This window comes from Amia ocellicauda, chromosome 21 (assembly GCF_036373705.1).
Source record: "Amia ocellicauda isolate fAmiCal2 chromosome 21, fAmiCal2.hap1, whole genome shotgun sequence".
In the NCBI taxonomy this organism is placed as follows: domain Eukaryota; kingdom Metazoa; phylum Chordata; class Actinopteri; order Amiiformes; family Amiidae; genus Amia; species Amia ocellicauda.
Window position 1 is genome coordinate 6806246 of NC_089870.1, and position 19756 is coordinate 6826001.

Sequence of the window (19756 nt, forward strand, 5' to 3'; positions counted from 1 at the left end):
AACCCTTGAAGGACAATACACAGCAGGAATTGTAAAGCCTCAGAGACCAAGGTCAACCCAAACCACAGCTTCAAATTCAACGCACACATGCATGGATCAGAGGAACACAGGAGAGCAAATAGACTCAGGGCTGAGACCAGGAAAAGGCTTCTTTACACAAATTTGCAGTGTTCGGATATCATTCACCATCCTCCAGGAAAAATATCGAGAAGGTATCTTAAAGGAGAATGGGTAGAAAGCCGCTTCTCCTTTTCAAGCTGCCTAATGTTATAATGACAAGTACGTTTTCGAAGCTAAAAGCAGTTCCTGACCTCTGCTCTTGCAAGCGAATGACTGACTCTCACAATGACACTTAAAAAACCTAAAATCTATATTGGTAAATGAACAACTCATCCATTACATCAGATTGAGTTTCACTGACCTTTGGCCTTTAGTTCATTATCAGAGGTTAAATCTTTTAGCCTTCAAACAGCAGAGATACACTCACTACTTCCTACTCAGCACAGAGACTACATCAAGATGATATATTTGTTGAACTGGCAGGAGAAGGGACACTGGAATTGTGTTGTATAATACACACACGACCAGGTCTATTCAAGAGGAGAGTGATTCTCGATTTACTGGGTGTAAAAGCACCTCAAGTGCCACACAACAGCAGGACACTACGCACTGGCTGCCAGGATCCTGTAGGTGCACAGACACAAGAGCAGCTATCCTCTGGCATCTCGCTGCTTCTTTGAGCACAATGCAGGTTAACAAAGGCTCACAGGAGATGAACATCAGCGGGATACAGTCATGCTTCGAGTGGGATCTGAACAGTGGGCAGAAACAAAGGCCTTCGTCCGTCCAACACTGTTTATTCTAAGAAGAAGATCATCCAGAATCCATATAATCACAATGCTATGTGCTTTAGTCTGGACAAACATAGATACTGAATCTTGGGCCATAAACCAGTATATAAAATGTATGTTAGGATAAACCACTATAAGAAAAGTACAACTGTTTGTGTTGCCTTCAGTGACAATTGGTAAATGAGAGCTGGGAAGCAGCAGTGAGAACGGAGATACCATTTGAGAGGTCAAGCAGGACCAAGTGATAAAGCACAAACGTGGCCTTCAGTCTGATAAAGATCCTATCAAGTGCTCCACGGGATTTGCCAAATATCTCAAAACATCTTTGGTGATATCGTAACATACTGCTAAACTAAGTAAACATTTAACAGTAGAAATCTCATGTCTCCAAGTTGTTTCTGATCCCATGAAAAAAATAATTTTGTAATGACACACTTATCTTCAACCAAAAGTTATAATGCCGTCAGCACCATTCATGTCTCAGATCTTATTTTACCACACAACCATTACTCAGACTAGAGGGAGATGTACTGGTGTCTGAAAGAGTGTACTTCTTATTTGATTGTTTGTTGTGATGTGTGTTTTGATAGAAAAGGGAGCAAAAACAACCACATAAACCAATTTTCAGACCTGGAATGATAAATAAACAAGCTTTTAATAAACAATCTGTTTTTGTCTGTATCACACAAGCAGCAAGTCATTCGTGCTTCAAAGCGTCTCTTGGCTGCAGAAGGATCTTCTTGGGACTGACTGGGTACAGAACTCACACATTCCCGTTTGTAACCAGGCCCTCTTCACACAAGCAGCTGATCTCTACCTCACTGTCCTGTGCTCTAGAGCTCTTCGGCACTTCAAAGCAAACAAGTATCTCCTTCCTCTACAACTCCTTGGCTTGCCGGGCCGCCTGCAGTTTGTGTTGTTGCTCCTGGAACTCCCGGGAGTCTTCCCAAGGCCGGGGTCCCCTGATGTTCTTCCAGTTGTCCAGATTCACCTCCTTCAGTTTCTGTTTGACACAAAACCCAAATGCTTCATTTCACCACAGTGATACTCACTCGTGGACCTGCAGAGCCAAAACCCTGCAGCTTAAACACTTAGAAATGAAGGACTTATTAAAAATCAACACATGATCAGCACGCTTTCAAAGAGATGGAAAGAAAACTGCAGTGGCGTGCTGTGTTTTCAGACATATATGATACATGCTTCTTTACTCTGTGCACTTGCTTTACCTCCAATTTCAAACCCTTACATGCCCAGCGACATCGATGCTACCCCAACATTGAGCTTGGCCTGTTCACGTGCAGTTGCAGCTTCAGCCCAGTGGTGCTGCTGAACTTTGCCACTCTTTGCACTGTAGCCAGGAGCTGACATTTGATGACATTTATACAACCTGCTCAGCCAATGACATTTAATTTTCCAGATACAGGCCTATTTCTTGAAAAAGGCCATAACTCCATAAGCAAGGCTGAGATCCAGATGGCAGTGCAGACCCAGGCAGTGGTCGGGCAGCCTGGAGCCACACTGCAGGGGCATTTTCAAACAATGCAAAAGCAAAACCGCCGGTAGAATTCTGAAAGCAGCGCTAAACGTCTGTGAAAGTGCTGTTACAGGTGGAAAGCCAACACAGGGGCAAAAAAGACTAATAAAATATATATTCATACACTCACACACTCTCTGTCATACATATTTGTGAACCTAACATAGCGTTAGAATTGATTTGGAGCCAGTGTTGCATCGGGGCAAAAAACTGTGAAAGATGTCCGTTCATATTAGGCTGTATTAGTCTTAGATATTGTATTTACAACAGAAATGTTCAGGTTGGTTGGAAACTAGATTGTAAATGGGTGTATATGGAAAGTAAATCAAACCTACACTATTCCCAAAAGCTCATTTGTAAGGTACCGTGTATTAAATATGTGCAACACTGACGTAACCAGCTGAAATGTCCCCATCTGACCAAAAAATTTCTTTATACATATGATCTATAATTCAAGACAAGTATCCTTTAGAATTCTGCTTTAAGTTCAAACTGTTTCGTGATCTGGAACTTGCAAAAATAAGGTAGCACTGCATTATTGCCCAAAAGATTTGGATATTGCCAGCATTCAAGCATGCTTCCTGGTCTGAAAATATATTAGAGCTGTCATTTTATTAATTGCATTAAAAAGAGAGACAAAACAAGCTGTTAAGCACAACAGAGCGTAATAAAATGAGTCTGACACATGATGCAAAGTGACCCTGCGTTAAATGTGTGTTGGCATGGCGTTGCTTCCAAGTTCTTTTCTTGAACAGGGAAGGAGGACGAGAGAAAAAAAAAAATAGAAAAAAGGCAAGGAGGAGAATGGAGCAGACAGACTGATCTTCACATTTCAATGACCTTACCTTGGAAACATGAGTTTTTTTTCTTTTTATTAGTTTCACAGGTCTGTGTATAAGGGGAGCATCACTGACATCCGTGAGCTCAGAGGCAGAAAAGTTTTTATTGTTGTTTTTTTTAAAACACTCAGTTTAAGTTTATCAACATGTGAGATAAAAGGAGAAATGTAATACCCTCCCACATAAAAACTGCCATTTATAAAGACACAAGTGCAGGAGGTGAATCTAGCTCCATCTGTAGCTCTCCAACACTTCTAACCAGGACCTGATTGGAATCCGAAGCATGTGTGGGAAACGTAGTGTAGGCAATAGAAATTTGAAAGCAAACAGGGAACCTATATGAGTTCTGTACCTCTTTATAACTGCGTGTGGCAAAGATGTGAATGCGACACATTTGGAAGGAAAGGTAGACACATACAAAAAGGAATATACCTCATATTCTTCTTCCAAGGTGACTGGATTGTTCTGTGCTTTGATTCTGGCCTCCAGTGATGGATCAAGCTGAAATTTGGGGCAATATGACAAGATATGGCTTTGAGTACATGATGTAAAACACTTAAAAGCTCACATTTCAAATCAATGAAGAAATCTTTGCATGGAATTTGTTGGTCACAATTATTTTTTCAGGTAGTGAGACTTATGCACTGCCATTTCATTAGTTTTCCTGTAACGTAAGCACTAGTACTTGGCTTGGGATGAAAGCTTACTGCAAATCTTTTTATTTGAAGAACTATTTGTTTTCTTGTTTACAACAGTTGCTCATATTTTTCTAATCCTTTTTAGGCCAGTGGGAAAAAAAAAATGTTCAGCAAAGTACTACAGCAAGCTGCATGACTGTATGTGCTGTAACTGATTTATCGGATAATAAATCAGATTGCCGAATTTATTTTGGAAGGCTGGTTTTCCCGTAAAGTATAGTTAAGAAGGTTGATGTTATGTAATCAAAGCAGTTTGTGTGTGAAGCCCCTATAAGAAAGACAGACACTCAAATCTTTCTGTGTACTAATCAGGCTAAATTTAAAACATCTGAACGACAGCATCCTGTAATATTATTCAGCTTCCACTGAATCATGACACATTGCATGCCACAGAAAGCAGCTAAGCGAATATAATTGCTTAACACTTGCTACAGATCCCTGTTTGTGACTTCACAACTCCATTTCCATTTCTCATGCATTACTTGTTTTATGTACAAATTAGGACATTTGGTCTAAGCCATTTGCAGATTCTTGCTGTTGGAATTACGAACTGTGGCATGCCAAAAGATATTCAAAATGCCATTACAAGCTTTTAGCATTCTTCCCTTCTTTCTTTATTTTTGGAGCATGAATTGACAGAATTAGAAGCAACTGATCCAATTTCCACACCTTGCCCAGTTTGATTAATTGGTCATTAAACAATAACTGCAGAAGACAGATTAGGAAATACAGCATGCAAAATAAAATAAAAATTATTACAATTTAAAAATATTCCAAAATCATTATTCTTACAATCACTTTAATGCTCATACATTTAAGATGAGGAAGGAAGGTCATTCAAGTAACAGTTGAGTGACCTGTGTATAAACGGTTTTCCTGGAATTTCAAGCACAGTTCTTGGGCGGGGGGGGGGCAGGTTGTTTTCTTTTGTTTTGATTTATTTAAGCGTTTTGTGTACATGTGTAATGTACATACAACCAAACATTCCCAATATTGCACGAGGGGAGGAGGGAGGCATGCAGACAGGAAAGTGCTCGCCAGGGGAAAGACAGACACTGAACTGTGCATGCCCTGCTTGCTGATCTTGAGAGAAGTCATGCCATCTGGCATTTGCCCAGATCCGATCCATCACGTGGGCTGTGGCCAGCTCTCCTCCACACAACACTAGGGCTGCTATCTGCACTGCTCCATCGCTGGCACCACAAGGAGGAATTTAATCTGGGATAATAATGAAAATCGTCCTCTGCATAATTTAACAGACAAAGAATTACAGGGCCCTCTGGAAATCTCACCCCAATCATGCTAATAAAGGGAAAATACTTCACCGCTACTGCAAAACTGTATTATCCATCTCAAACGAAAATATAAAAGCACATTTCAATCATTTACTCTCATAAAGCTCTTTCCCTTTATAGGATTGTGTGGCAAATAACCATGACTACAAAGTGAGAAACAGAAAACAATGGTTTTATGTATAATAACCCTTTACAAGTCAGATAAGTGGCCCACAACCAACCAAGACAGAAAAAGAGTATGAAACCAGACAGGGTCGAACCGTGATCTAGAAGTACAGAGCTATTCCCTTCCTAATACAAGTTCAAGACAAATTGTACAATATTTAGCCACTGTTCTGCACCGAGGTCGAAAAGATCATGCACCTTATTTGGTCTCTCCTTGAGAGTCCTCCATCCATTTCTTTAACATTAATGAAATAAGATAAATGACATTCTTCTGCCAGGCAGTACAATCACATTGCCATTCCGTGAATCAGGAACAGATATTGAAATATGCTTGCAGGAGTTCAGCTACATTTAAATTTACAACTTAATCAGTCCTTCCGATACATTTTATTAGATATCTTAAAAAAAAAAATTATAAAAAAAAAATTATATATATATATATATATATACACACACACACACACACACACACACAGTTAGGTCCATAAATATTTGGACAGTGACACAATTTTGGCTCTATATGCCACCACAATGGATTTGTAAGGAAACAAGCTTTAAGTGTAGACTTTCATCTTTAATTTGAGGGTAGTTACATCCAAATTTGGTGAACGGTGTAGGAATTATACCCATTTTTATATGTGGTCCCCCCAATTTTAGGGGCTCAAAAGTATTTGGACAAACTAACATAATCATGAATAAAAATGTTGAGCAGCCCCAGTTGGCCTCGATTTTGATCAAGATGGCAAGAGGAAAGGATCTAAGTGACTTTGAAAGAGGGGTCATTATTGGGGCATGAATGGCAGGAGCGTCAGTCACAAAGACGCTCAACTGGCTAGTGTTCTCCACAAGTGGGCAAGTGCATGTGTGGCGACACCAAGAGAATGGGACAGGCCTGACTGCTTGACCCCTACAGTGATGGGGTCCAGAGCCTCTGTTATGCTGTGGGGGGCATTTTCCTGGCATGGTTTGGGTCCACTTGTCCCCTTAGAGGGAAGGGTCACTGCAAATCATTACAAACTTATTCTGAGTGATCACCTTTATCCTATGGTGAAACATTTCTATCCTGATGGGAGTGGTCTCTTCCAGGATGACAATGTCCCATCCACAGGGCACAAGGGGTCAACAGATCTCAACCCAATTGAACACCTATGGGAGATTCTGGACTGACGTGTTAGACAGCGCTCTCTACCATCATCAACACCCCAAATAAGGGACTATCTTTTGGAAGAATGGTGTTCATCCCTCCAGTAGAGTCCAGAGACTCGTAGAATCTGTGCCAAGAGCATTGAAGCTGTTCTGGCAGCTCGTGTTAGCCCAACACCTTACTAAGACACTTTATGTTGGTTTTTCCTTTAATTTGTCACCTGTATGTGTGTATGTATATTATATATGAGGGAATATTATATATATGTTGTGTAAAATGTTGTGATAGGAATCCTGACATGCAGATTCTACTGAAAATCCAAAGGTATATATGGATATGGAATAAATTATTTCACAGTATGCCCTGGTGCTCTGTGTTTATTACTTTTGGAATCAAACAACAGGCCCATAATAGTATCTGATATCAACACTTCTTTGTTGAATTAGGTAACTAACTAATGTGTGATATATTGTATATTAAATATAATCACTGCTGTGCAAAAAAAAAAAAATATATATATATATATACAGTACTGTGCAAAAGTTTTAGGCAGGTGCGAAAAAATGCTGTAAAATAAGAATGCTTTTAAAAATAGACATGTTAATAGATTTATCAATTAACTAAATGCAAAGTGAGTGAACAGAAGAAAAATCTAAATCCATATTTGGTGTGACCACCCTTTGCCTTCAAAACAGCATCAATTCTTCTAGGTACACTTGCACAAAGTCAGGGATTTTGTAGGCATTTAGTCAGGTATATGATTAAACAATTATACCAAACAGGTGCTAATGATCATCAATTCAATATGTAGGTTGAAACACAATCATTAACTGAAACAGAAACAGCTGTGTAGGAGGAATACAACTGGGTGAGGAACAGCCAAACTCAGCTAACAAGGTGAGGTTGCTGAAGACAGTTGACTGTCAAAAGTCGCACCATGGCAAGACTGAGCACAGCAACAAGACACAAGGTAGTTCTACTGCATCAGCAAGGTCTCTCCCAGGCAGATGTTTCAAGGCAGACAGGGGTTTCCAGATGTGCTGTCCAAGCTCTTTTGGAGAAGCACAAAAACGGGCAACTTTGAGGACCGCAGATGCAGTGGTCGGCCAAGGAAACCTACTGCAGCAGATGAAAGACACATCATGCTTACTTCCCTTCGCAATCGTAAGATGTCCAGCAGTGCCATCAGCTCAGAATTGGCAGAAAACAGTGGGACCCTGGTACACCCTTCTGGCCTTCAGGGAAGACTTGTTGCCACGTCTTGGGCGCAAGGCCAAGCAACTCAACTATGCACGAAAACACAGGAACTGGGATGCAGAAAAATGGCAGCAGGTGCTCTGGACTGATGAGTCAAAATGTTAAATATTTGGCTGTCGCACAAGGCAGTTTGTTCGCCGAAGGGCTGGAGAGCGGTACACGAATGAGTGTCAGCAGGCAACAGTGAAGCACGGTGGAGGTTCCTTGCAAGTTTGGGGCTGCATTTCTGCAAACGGAGTTGGGGATTTGGTCAGAATTAATGGTCTTCTCAATGCTGAGAAGTACAGGCAGATACTTATCCATCATGCAATACCATCAGGGAGGCATCTGATTGGGCCCAAATGTATTCTGCAGCATGACAATGACCCCAAACATACAGCGACAGTCATTAAGAACTATCTTCAGCATAAAGAAGAACAAGGAGTACTGGAAGTGATGGTATGGCCCCCACAGAGCCCTGATCTCAACATCATCGAGTCTGTCTGGGATTACATGAAGAGAGAGAAGCAACTGAGGCTGCCTAAATCCACAGAAGAACTGTGGTTAGTTCTCCAAGATGTTTGGGCCAACCTACCTGCCGAGTTCCTTCAAGAACTGTGTGCAAGTGTACCTAGAGCAGGGATGGCGAACCTGAGGCACGCAGAGCCGTATAAGTGAACGACTATTTGCGTTTTTTTTTTTTTCCATTGCCAGCCTGCACCTCAATTGTCTAAACTGATTGGCACTTTAGAAAACCAGTCAGTAGATTTGGCAGTGACGGCACCACCCCAAAGTAATTGATCAGCGCTCACGTTATCTTCTGAATATTCATGTTTTAGGTCAGGTTCTTGTGTGCAGATTATCACTGTTATGCGCAGAACTGCAGAATTCTTCGCTACCATTGGTGGAGCTGTGCAGATCCGCACTTCACAGACGAGATGTTAGTGGGACTGGGAGGAAGATGACAGAAACTGTAAGTCTGTGCTGTTGAGATTAATTGTGGTCAACAATGGACGGGTTTGTTGAACAAGCGGGGAGAAAGCATTTTGTTTACCGTTATCTCCTGTATCAAATGCAAATGGCCACAAGCATTCATATTTAACACTACAACAATTAAAAAAACTTAATAAAGTTGGAAAAGAAAGCTGTAAATTCTCATAAATAAATTATGCCTTTGTTTTGTATAGTACATTTGTGCACAATCGCAGTAGATTGATACCACTGCATTATTTTTTTCATTAAAAAAAAGTGCCACACAATGTATATTAATCTACCAGTTTTAGTTATTTAACGAAATGTAAAAGCAGTAGATCTTAAGTAAATATATGCTGAACAAAATAAAGGTGCATTTGTAATGATTGAGTGCAAGTGCAAATAAAAAATAAAACCCTATGGAAGGGTTACTATGCAGCCAAATTAACAAACTTCTACTTCTTGTGTGTAACGGCAGGGCAATGGGAGAATCTGTGGGACTTTGTTTTGGGGGTAGATTTTGATTTTAATGGGGTTTTTAAATGTACTTTAGCATTATAATCCTCAAACTTAATGCGTGCTGAAATGTGATTCATGCATTTTGCTGCACTGTAGCAATACTGCAACATTTAAATTATGTATTAATTGTATGATGCACCTATTCTGTTCTTTAATGTTGTGAAATGCTTTGGCATGGTGTTCCACTATATACAATTAAGATTGATTGATTGATTTAATTTGAATGAGGATTAAAGATTCTCATTATCAAAAATATAAAGGGACATATTATAAAAATGATCGCGCTACTGAAGTGCTATTACTATTGCTTTTTATATTTGTAAATTGACAATCTGTGAGCAAAAATGGAACCTGCATATTTATATATTTTTGGGGGAAGAATATGCACCTCGCTTCATTTAGCTTCATATTCTGCAGCACACTCCCATTAGCAGACTGGAGCTGCACTTGCTCTCCAAACTACAGAGGGATATGGGGGGACGTTCAAGGTGGGGGTAGGTTGACAGTGGATGCAGGTGGTGGGTGGGAGGGATGGTTCTATCTGTCCATAGTTTTTAGATGTTTATGTATTGTGTTTTGTTTTGTTGGCATGTTTGCTTAATAACTTAATTACAACTAAATAAATATAAATATTGGTTAAAAAAAATTACATTTGGCCCCTGTATGAACTTTAATATCCCTAATTTATCTTTGGCACTTAGCAAAGTATACAAACCATAATTTGGGCACTCCATTCAAAAAAGGTTCACCATCCCTGACCTAGAGGAATTGATGCTGTTTTGAAGGCAAAGGGTGGTCACACCAAATATTGATTTGATGTAGATTTTTCTTCTGTTCATTCACTTTGCATTTAGTTAATTGGTCTATTTTTGAAAGCATTCTTACTTTACAGCATTTTTTCACACTTTTGCACAGTACTGTATATACCGTATATCGAGTTCTGATTTTTACAAGGGTATTATTTGGTTCTTTAAAGTGCATTCTGCATTTTATGAATTTAGCCAGCGTGTCCAAACCAAAATAGCCATTCAAACATTGATTTAAATGTGGGGGTAGAGAACAGAGTACGAATGTATCCTTCTGGCATCGCAGTTATAAGAATACATATATTTATGTATACACTCTGTAAATGCCAACTCTCATGCTGTTCTGACAAATTCTCAGGTCTTTAAAGCATCCTTAAACGCTGCATTCAGCATGTCTATAAAATCTTAAATTAGAAAAAAACACAACAAAATGTTTGGCCTAAATGTAAGTGTTGGATTACAGCCATTTATGTTTTGTCACCAAGACAATAAAGAGACATATGCAGCTTTGGGATTTGCTTACAGGATGAAAACAGTATTTAAAATTAAAATTAATCCCAATTATTTTGCGGGCAACACAGACTCTACTGCAAGCGAACAAGCTGATGCAAGACTAGTGAAATAGATTTCATTCCAGGGTGTGGAGGGGGATGGGAGAGTTTACACTTCGTTGTCATGTCTTTTGTTTTATATATTTTATACGATGTATCTCCGATCTTCCCATAAAAAATTAAGAAGAAAATTACTTTACTTAAATTAATTTTAAGTTGGTCATGTCAAACTACAACTTCTACATTTTTTCCAACTGAGGTACACAACCACTTAGCAATCGTCTGTTCTGATGCTTTTCCAACAGAAACCAGCCCCTGGCCCTCTGAATCACCTTTGAGCAACATTGTAGCAAAAAGCATTTCTTCAGCTACCATGAATACCCTGCTTGATGGGAGTTTATTCCCCCATTTCTGTGGTTTAGCCTGGATGTGGGTGTCTTGATGAACAGTTCAGCATTTGGCATTTGTTGAAAGATAGTTTCTGCATCAGACTACTCCCACTAGGCCTCTTTTCCAAGTATAATCAGAGTCTTTTGCTGACCCATGTGCTACAGTCCTGTGCCAGTCTTTGATAATACATGCTGGCCCGTATCATTATAACTTGGAACAATGGCTCCCAAGAATGGAGAAGATGTTAGCTAATGTTAGCCTTCCAGCTTCTGATCTTCAAATAGTTGTTGTTTTGTTGTCTTTGTTGCACATGTACATTACAAAAATGTAATGAGCAAAACTGAAATGATAAAATCCTTGCTCTCCAGGCAAAGTTCTGCCAGCATTCTTGTTCGGTGCAAACCTTCCAAATGCATGCACATCTAATAAAAAACAAAACAACAATTAAATGCTATGGCCCTGTCTTGCCTTTGCTGGGCTAATGGGAAGTGATTCATGAGTTGTTTTAATTGTGTCGAGTTACAACATTCTTTCCCTACTGCAACAGGATTTGGGCTTATCTGTTTATCATCTGTCACCCCCCAGAGCTGTGACTGTAATCAACGCTGTCTCTCTCATTTAGGTTCTCAGGGCTCCTCGACACTTTTACTTAACAGGCAAAAATAGAAAAAGGAATTGTGCGTCACCTTTAATGACGTGAAGGATTAGTAACGGTGGAACCCATTTCTGCAGCGGTTTGTTTTTTGTTTTGTTTTGCTATCTGGGGCTCAGTCTGTGCCCATAGCGGCAAAAACACACCCATCATTGACACACACGCTGTTGGTGCAAAACGATATCTATGCCTTCAAATCCTCAAATGTAAAATCTGTGGCCAGATTAATCCCCCCACCCCCCTCCACTGCTGTTCACTTTTTCACCGCAGATACTTTCGTTAGAATCAATTATTTCTCTTGACCTCCCTGCTTAATACAAATCCAGCCCAATTTGGTCTTTAAAATTCAATAGCCTTGAAATCACAAACAAGACCATGTCCTTAAGAGCGATTTAAACTCAAAAAACGCTCCTGTCTCCTAACATTTATGCTGCTTGCTGCTGCCCTCAAGTGACAGCCATTCTGTGTAATTCTCCATTCTGTTCTGATTCATGCTATGTAAATCAGTGTATGCAGCCGTGTTGCTATACATAGCACCAAATGATAATATGTTGCAAGTACAAAATAAGATAGCATTCTATGGATTCCATCGTCCCCCCCGCCATATCATTCTGAAAACCAGCATTAATGCATGCAAATTAGGAACATTCAAGGGAGGGCTTTTCTGATGAGGGACCAGACATCTTCTTAATCTGAAGATAGGGGGCCAATGTTTATATAAAAATCTATAATAGTATGGCAATCATGAATCTACTGTTTAGACCTTGAAAGTATAAAAATAAACCCTGATATCATATGGAGAAGGAATGGTTTCGTAAATCAAGGATCAAGGATTTTGAATCTGTATTACTGGAAGGTTAGTCTATATTGGAACTAATGTATATAAATATAATATAATATAATATAATTGTATTATGTCTGTATTGACTAAAGAGGAAGTCTGCATCAGTGGTAGCCAGCTTGAAAACTTAAATGTTGCAATTTAGTATATTTAATAATCATAAATCATAATAATAGCAATATGTAATGAATAGTTCTTAAATCAGTACTCATTTATGTTACATTTTATCATGAAACATTTCAATTGTTACTCATACAATGACTGTGAATTAACTGTATCTCTACCTCCATCACCTGCCAATTCTCCACAAAGTTTAGATACTACAGTTTTACAGCACCTCTGTGGTATTCAATAAATTGGGAGCAGACGATCAAATGAGCCTGGCGGTGTACCGCATTAGTGCTGCAGCGCACAGACATCACAAAACTAATGTCTTCTACTACATCTAGCTTGAATGAAATCACCCCTATGACTCCAAGGCAGTACAACAGAAGCACTAGGATCAAAGCAAGGCAACATCTGGTTGGTGTTGAGAGTAGCCTAGACGTTTGGTTTCATCAGCATTTCTGCCACGCTGTCAAAAAAATTACCTTTCTTTGGATTTTTTGGGCATCATAGCGGATCTGTGTGAACTCCCGCAACCCGAAAGAGCCTCCAACAATCAAAAGCTGGAAACAAGCAAATAAACAGTCGCTTGACTCATTTCAAAAAGGTGAAAACTTGAGTAGAAAAGTATGTCAAGATTAATCGATTTACATTCAAAGCTAGGCATAGGTTGATTGGTAAATATGATCTGGATTTACTAGACTTTAAGATTTTACACTTGTAAAGTTTATTGAATATCTTTTAAAAAGCGGACTTGTATATCATGGTAAACACAGTACATATGACAGCTAAGTAAAACATGGTAAAAACAAACAATGGAAAACTCCCCAATAACTGTACAGTAGTATACTTTCATAAGGGATTACATAATCAATTTCTAAAGGATAGCTTTAGAAAACTTTGGAAAATGCTCTTAATACACAGGAGCAACAATAAAGCATTACATTGTTCAAAATTATCATAAGGAACGCAAATATTTATGGTGGAAATCATATTTTGCACATCGTGAATATGTAGGCAATAGGAAGATAGCTGGTAATACTAAGTAACAGCCAAACAGACTCTACTGGGGTATAGTGTTTTAAAAGTGCAATGTGGTTTTGGTTGGTAGAATGAATGTATATATATATATATATATATATATAGTATATATATATATATATATATATATATATGGATATACACTTTATGTATAGGTAGTTTTTGCATGCAACATATTGGTGCTGCGGTTATTATTGCCAGGAGACATTACTTGGCAAGGGAACGTATCTGGCAAGTTACCGTCAATACATATAGCTAGGGGCATGCATTCAGGCTATGATTCAACCTGGCCTGGGAATCTACATGGGAAGGTTACTGCACAGGTTTACCGTTTACAAATAATCTTCTATCAAATAAATGCAATTAAACATTTCCTTCATATAATACGCAGATAATACACGTCCACAGAGAGCTGTATTGTTATGTACTGTAGTATACATTATGATCTCGGAGTGGAAGGTCAGAAGATTGAAAACACATGGGCATCAAGTCCTCAGTGTCTTTTCATAACTCACCAACATTGGGATCCCATATCTTGCCGTTTTATTTTTTTGCAGGACTCGAAATTTGCTCCACATGATTGTCCGATAGCGGGGTATTTTCAAAACAGTCCCATCTGATCGTCTTCCTAAATCACTGAGTTAAATGTGTATACAAAACCTACTTCCTGCTTCCGGGAAATGACGTGGTGCACTTTCATTTGCTACCGTAGAATTCAACATAATAAGAAAGAAGGGTTCCGGTTTCCAACTGTTCAATATAATTTACCACAAATAAAATAGACAATGATAGGCTCCCTGCTCCTTCACTCAGTTTGTTCAAATGATACCCCCAGCATTTGTTTCTTTTACTAAGTATCCAAATGGTTTTGCGAGGCTTGAGAACACAACAACAGCAAGAATAAGCTTGAAAACCTGGCTGCATTTATTTTGTAAGTATGTATGTAATTGTGTATATCCCCATCTCCTCCTCATATTCATATCTTACTGAACATGTCCCTTTTCTTGTGTGTAGGATATATCCGAGTGGCAAAGAACAAATAAGCATAAAATAACACACCAAAAGAAACTGGTTAACCTGACTGAAACATTTTGATCAAGTAAAGTGGTTAGATACATTTTAAGAGGAACCAAGGAAGCTTTAAAGAAAGACTGCCCCTTGTTTTGTTTGTTTGTTTGTTTGTTTGTTTGTTTGGTTGGTTGGTTGGTTGGTTTTTGCAGCCTACATACATTAGCAAGATGACTTGAGCACTGTTGTGTTTATTTACTTGTGCAAGGAATCAAACATGGGATTTGTATTTGGGCACTGATAAACGTGACACCACTGCAATAATACAACTGACTAAAATGTCAAAAAGTGAGATGAAGGGATGATCATTGAACCAATGAAGTACTGGTCTGGAGCCTGCACAAAAGTAGCAAATCTTACAAGCTGGTAAAATTAAATTAAGGAGTTTGCAGGAGCTGGTTGCAGGGAGATTGATTTTATGATTGTTAAGTATTTAATAACACCAGCCCTTCAGGAATACATCAGTGTTAGTGCCAATGGCTGTCTAATTATGAAGAACAACAACCCTATCATAACTTTAGTCTCGGCCAGAGGAGATTATCAGGGGATTTATTCCACGTACTATACTCAAAATCTTGAAAGGTAGACAAGATCAACCCAAATAACTCCTTCAGTTTAATCAATGAAACCAGAACCCGAGGCCAAAAGTGCAAATTAAGAATTGTTGCATATAGCTTTGAAAATGGTAATTTCTTTACCAAGCTGAAGCAAAATGATCCTTCAATAATTGAGTGTATGATATTTTGGGACTGATACTAGAAACTAAACAAGCCAGATGAGTTATGAAGCTTCCTCTGTAACATTTCCCATGTTTATACTGTATATAGTCTTATAATCAAGCACCTTTCTCTTGTGCAGTAGAAGGTCAACTCTCACTTTTGTGTTGAACTAGATCAATTAATGTATGTGCTCTTGTACATCTCATCATCTGGACAGCAACCAATAAAAATAATGCTGCTCTCAAGCAATACATGGGATATAAGACCTTTATTAACACGTAAATAAATACAGGAGTCTTAGGGCATGTGTTAACAGTACAGGGACCCTGGGGCTTAATTAGCAATCAGTATTGGCTGTATTAAAAGTATATTCACTCTATGAGCATTAAACTGCTTTCTTTTAATACATTTAAAAATAAATTTGTGGTTAACCAAGGAAATATTTCAAAGATAAATCAACACAACTATGTATTTATTTGTGTCTGTGACCACTAATGGTTTTACAAGTTGGTTTCCTGAAAGTAGAGGGCAGTGTATACATGAGAATGTGTTTCATTTTCGTGAAGTAGTTTTTTGACAAAAGTCAATGCGGTGTAAAAGCCACTATATTAAGAAATTTCATTATTATGCTTACCATGCTTACCATTACTCTCTTGTAAGATAGCACTTATACGTTTTGTCTTACTACTTGCCATGCTTTACTAGCACTGGTATTGCTTATTTTGATTACCCCTATGTTCCCTTTCCCTTAGCTCTTAACTTTGACTTAAAATGTTGTCTGCACTTATCAGCTTTTACAATCTAGGATGTAAGACCTTATATATTGTTTACTGTATATCTCATATACACTTGTGTAAATTGGAATTGGTAAAATGTATTATGCCTTGAATTGCACTGTATTATTGCAATTAGTATTGCTCTTGTGTTTTGTAAGTCACCCTGGACAAGGGTGTCTGCTAAGAAATAAATAATAATAATAAAATAATAATAATAATGTTCTCCTGGGTATTTCATATGCCTCTATCATATGTTTTACTGTTTTATTTCAAATTTTTAAGGTAAAAAGGATGGAATGGAAAATGTTCTTCAGAAAGTTTAGATCCAAGGCATATATAAACGTTATACTGCCTTGAGGGGGTGAAACGTTTTTCTTTTAACCTCAGATTTGATCACACCAAATGACATCTACATGTTAGAAGGAATATTGTGTTTGATAAGCAGAGCGGAGGTTCAAAGATTGGCATTTAATCGAACTGCAGGCCCAATTATTTCAGCTCCATCACTACTCATTCCATGACGGGCAGGTCTCGTTTTAACAGTCATATTAATATCGAGCTGTTTTGCCTTCTTTTTTTGTATTTGGTTTTATTTCGATTCCTTATTGAAGACTTTGTAAGAAGCAAGTCAAACAAAACCCACCCACACAACCCACCCACACATTCCGCCCGCTCAACTGGAAACATTATTACAGAGTAGAAGGTATTCCGTTTCCTAGTAACATGATGGCTGTGTGAGAAAATGAAAAATAAATGATGGGAAGTATTGATTTAAACCTTCAGATGAATTTACACACAGATGAAAACAACAATTCTCATCAGGTTTGTATACAAATACAAACTGTCGCTGCACATTCTCATGCATATATACATTTGCATATATTTCTGCTTTGGACATATAACCATGTCTGTCCGTGCTTAAATTAACTAGAAAAAGGTTAGGGTGTTCAGAGACCATGAACAAAGTCATTAACCATCAGCATTCATGTCCATGTTAGTTAAGCTTTGCACTGTAAAGTCACATTTGCACAACAAAGGCCAAATAATAATTGACACACTTTGGGCTGTATAAGTTAGCTCCTCCTTACTAGTTCAGTAATTTGGCTATATTCACTACAGTGAGCAATCAAGTTACAACTTGTTCATTTTTCTCTTTTTTATATTTGGTCCTATAACAGTTAACCCTGTTTATCTATTGACTCCTTTATTAAAAAGTAAGTGGAACATATACCCTCTTTGTTTTTCATGGCACTGGTTTACCAAAGGTACAGCACAGTCAATAGGAGCATTGAATGATTACACCCAGGGCAGATATACACACTCACATTCACAATAGAATCTCTGTATCTATGTAATTACAGATCTTATTCAGGGTGGCAAATGGTGTTTCTGTTTGTTCTTTCTATGTATACCTTTCAGTCCTGGCATTATTGTGGTCTATCTTCTTTGAATTCATCCCAGGAAAACAATATTGTGTTTGGCAGTTTCTTGAACAAAAGGGTAAAATTGTATTATGGTTGTGCAGTACATTTTATTTTTATTTTCTTCTTCCATGTAGTTGAATCAATATGAACGTCTTCTTAACCAATCAACTCTACCATAAGTGCCTCCATCTTTGAAGATTTCCAAAAGTTTTCAAAAGTGCAGTTTATACTTGAGGCTTACGAGTTTTCAGTGTGTGAACTGCTTGAAGATGAGATCAACTCCAAAAGCAATCCAACAGCCTTACCAATAAGCACCGTTATTAGAGAAACTTGCAGTATACAAGGCATTTCAATTAAGACATTAACCTGGTTCTGTTTTCCTTACTTTGCATGAATCCACAGTGTGCACAGAGACTCAAGACAAACAACTGAAAAGCCAAAGAGCAGCTTTCATTGTAAATTAGGTTTTCATTTTTAATCAGACAGTTTAGGTACATTTGATTAGGCCTATGAGGGAATAAACCAGGAATAAATAAACACCAATATTAAAAAGCCCTAATTACACTTTTTTTTTTTTTTACGCTTGGTCCTTTTCGTACAAAAGATAAATCACACTCAAGTCTGATAACATTTATAATGGATTGGTTAAACTGCTGTGGGCACTGCTCATTTGTATTCAAATTGGCTTCCCTTTAAGATGAATCTGTTCTGCAAGGCTAGTTTTATTTCTCTCAACTTCTTCCATATATTTGCCCCTTGTGCATATTTTAGCATTAGTCCCCCTTTAAAATATCTTTCCTCTTCACTGAGGTGACAAGCCAATATATAGAATAACAGTTGTGGTGTCACTTGTGAATTATATGTTTTTTTAACATAAGTCAATAACACGTTCCAGTATGCTGCTCATTTTTAATGAAGCTGTAAGCCACTAATTAGCAGTAGCTCTATACAAGCTTTTAAATCGTGCAAACAAAATTGGTTTGGCACTGTATTGTGGCTCTATTTGAGTAACATTCATTTAGACTGGAGTGTCATGGTGTGTACCAGATTACATTGCAAGGCACTATAAGTTTAGTATCAAAAACTGTGATAGTGTTGAGGTCCAATGTATTTTACAAATTATAACTTAATACTCCATTCCCATGCTGGGTATTCGGTTTCTTTATACGTTCACCGTTTTACATGGGGTTTTGCAGTATCCATTACAGGCTTGACTTATAACTGTAAGGCTGAGAAAGACCTACAACTCTTGGGAATTTCAGACACTGGTACTGCCTTGAAAAGAAGGCAATCTTTCTTCAGTTCAACCAGAATTGAATTGAATTGAATGATGAAACACCATTTTGAAAGTATATGTATACATGTATGTATAGATTAATGTTCTTAAATTGGTAATATGTGCACCCGTTAGTTCCCACTGAACGGAAAAATAGTGCTAAGTTGTTGGATTTGCATTTTAGCCCCTCCTGTACACAGTTTTGATTGGTAGAAATGGAGGAACAGTGGGCGGGGAAAAAACACACCAGTGGGTGCAATTTTTTTCTTTATTTTTTCTTTTGTTTAAATCAGGTGGAGAAAAATACCTTTTTGTTCTGTATAATAAAATATGTTAATTTTATTTCTTTTTTTTTTTATGAAGAAAAAACCATCAAAAAAAAAAAAAAAATACAACCCTCTTTCCCCCTGTAAATGGAGAACTGCTGTGTGGTAAGCCAGTACAACGTAGACAGACAGGGGAGAGGGGAAGGGAGGGAAAGCAGGAGAGGTGAAAGGGAGAGGGAGGGTTGGGGGTAAAAAGAGGCTGGCTGCATACAAAAAAAAAAAAAAAAAAAATGCCGCCTGGCTCTGGAGGAAGGTTCAAAGGTCACTTTCGCCATAGAGCGCGGTGGAAAAGGACATGTAATCGAGCGCACCCGGGACAGCGTCAGGCCCTGTATAGGGGGCCATGCGGGCGATGCAGTACTCTGCCTGGTCGGGGGGCAGCTCCCGTCGCAGCTCGTCTGCCAGGATATAGTTCTGCAACACAAGGTTGAAAGCAAGGTTCACATTGGCAGCCAGTGGACCAGTTCTGATCAGTTGTTAGTCCTCCTGAGATCTTAACGAGTGAAAGGAACAAATTATAATAAAATG

The 19756-nt window shown here is 38.4% G+C and overlaps 2 protein-coding genes across 5 annotated transcripts in view; both read right to left on the bottom strand.

The window, feature by feature from the left end:
• Positions 1-1487: 1487 nt before the first annotated feature.
• Positions 1488-14324, bottom strand: cox16 (cytochrome c oxidase assembly factor COX16). Its single transcript, XM_066694548.1, has 4 exons — positions 14155-14324; positions 13084-13161; positions 3657-3725; positions 1488-1854 (listed from the first exon to the last, which is right to left on the bottom strand). The coding sequence occupies exons 1-4, from the start codon at positions 14215-14217 to the stop codon at positions 1729-1731; spliced, it is 336 nt and encodes a 111-aa protein (XP_066550645.1). The 5' UTR covers positions 14218-14324; the 3' UTR covers positions 1488-1728.
• A 4832-nt stretch (positions 14325-19156) lies between these two features.
• The window catches only part of actn1 (actinin, alpha 1), a 45280-nt gene continuing 44680 nt past the window's right edge, over positions 19157-19756 (bottom strand). For all 4 annotated transcript variants that reach the window (XM_066694709.1, XM_066694707.1, XM_066694708.1 and 1 more), the window contains exon 21: positions 19157-19642. In XM_066694709.1, coding sequence (XP_066550806.1) covers positions 19484-19642 — 159 coding nt within the window. In that variant the 3' untranslated portion in view covers positions 19157-19483. The remainder of the gene's footprint in view (positions 19643-19756) is intronic.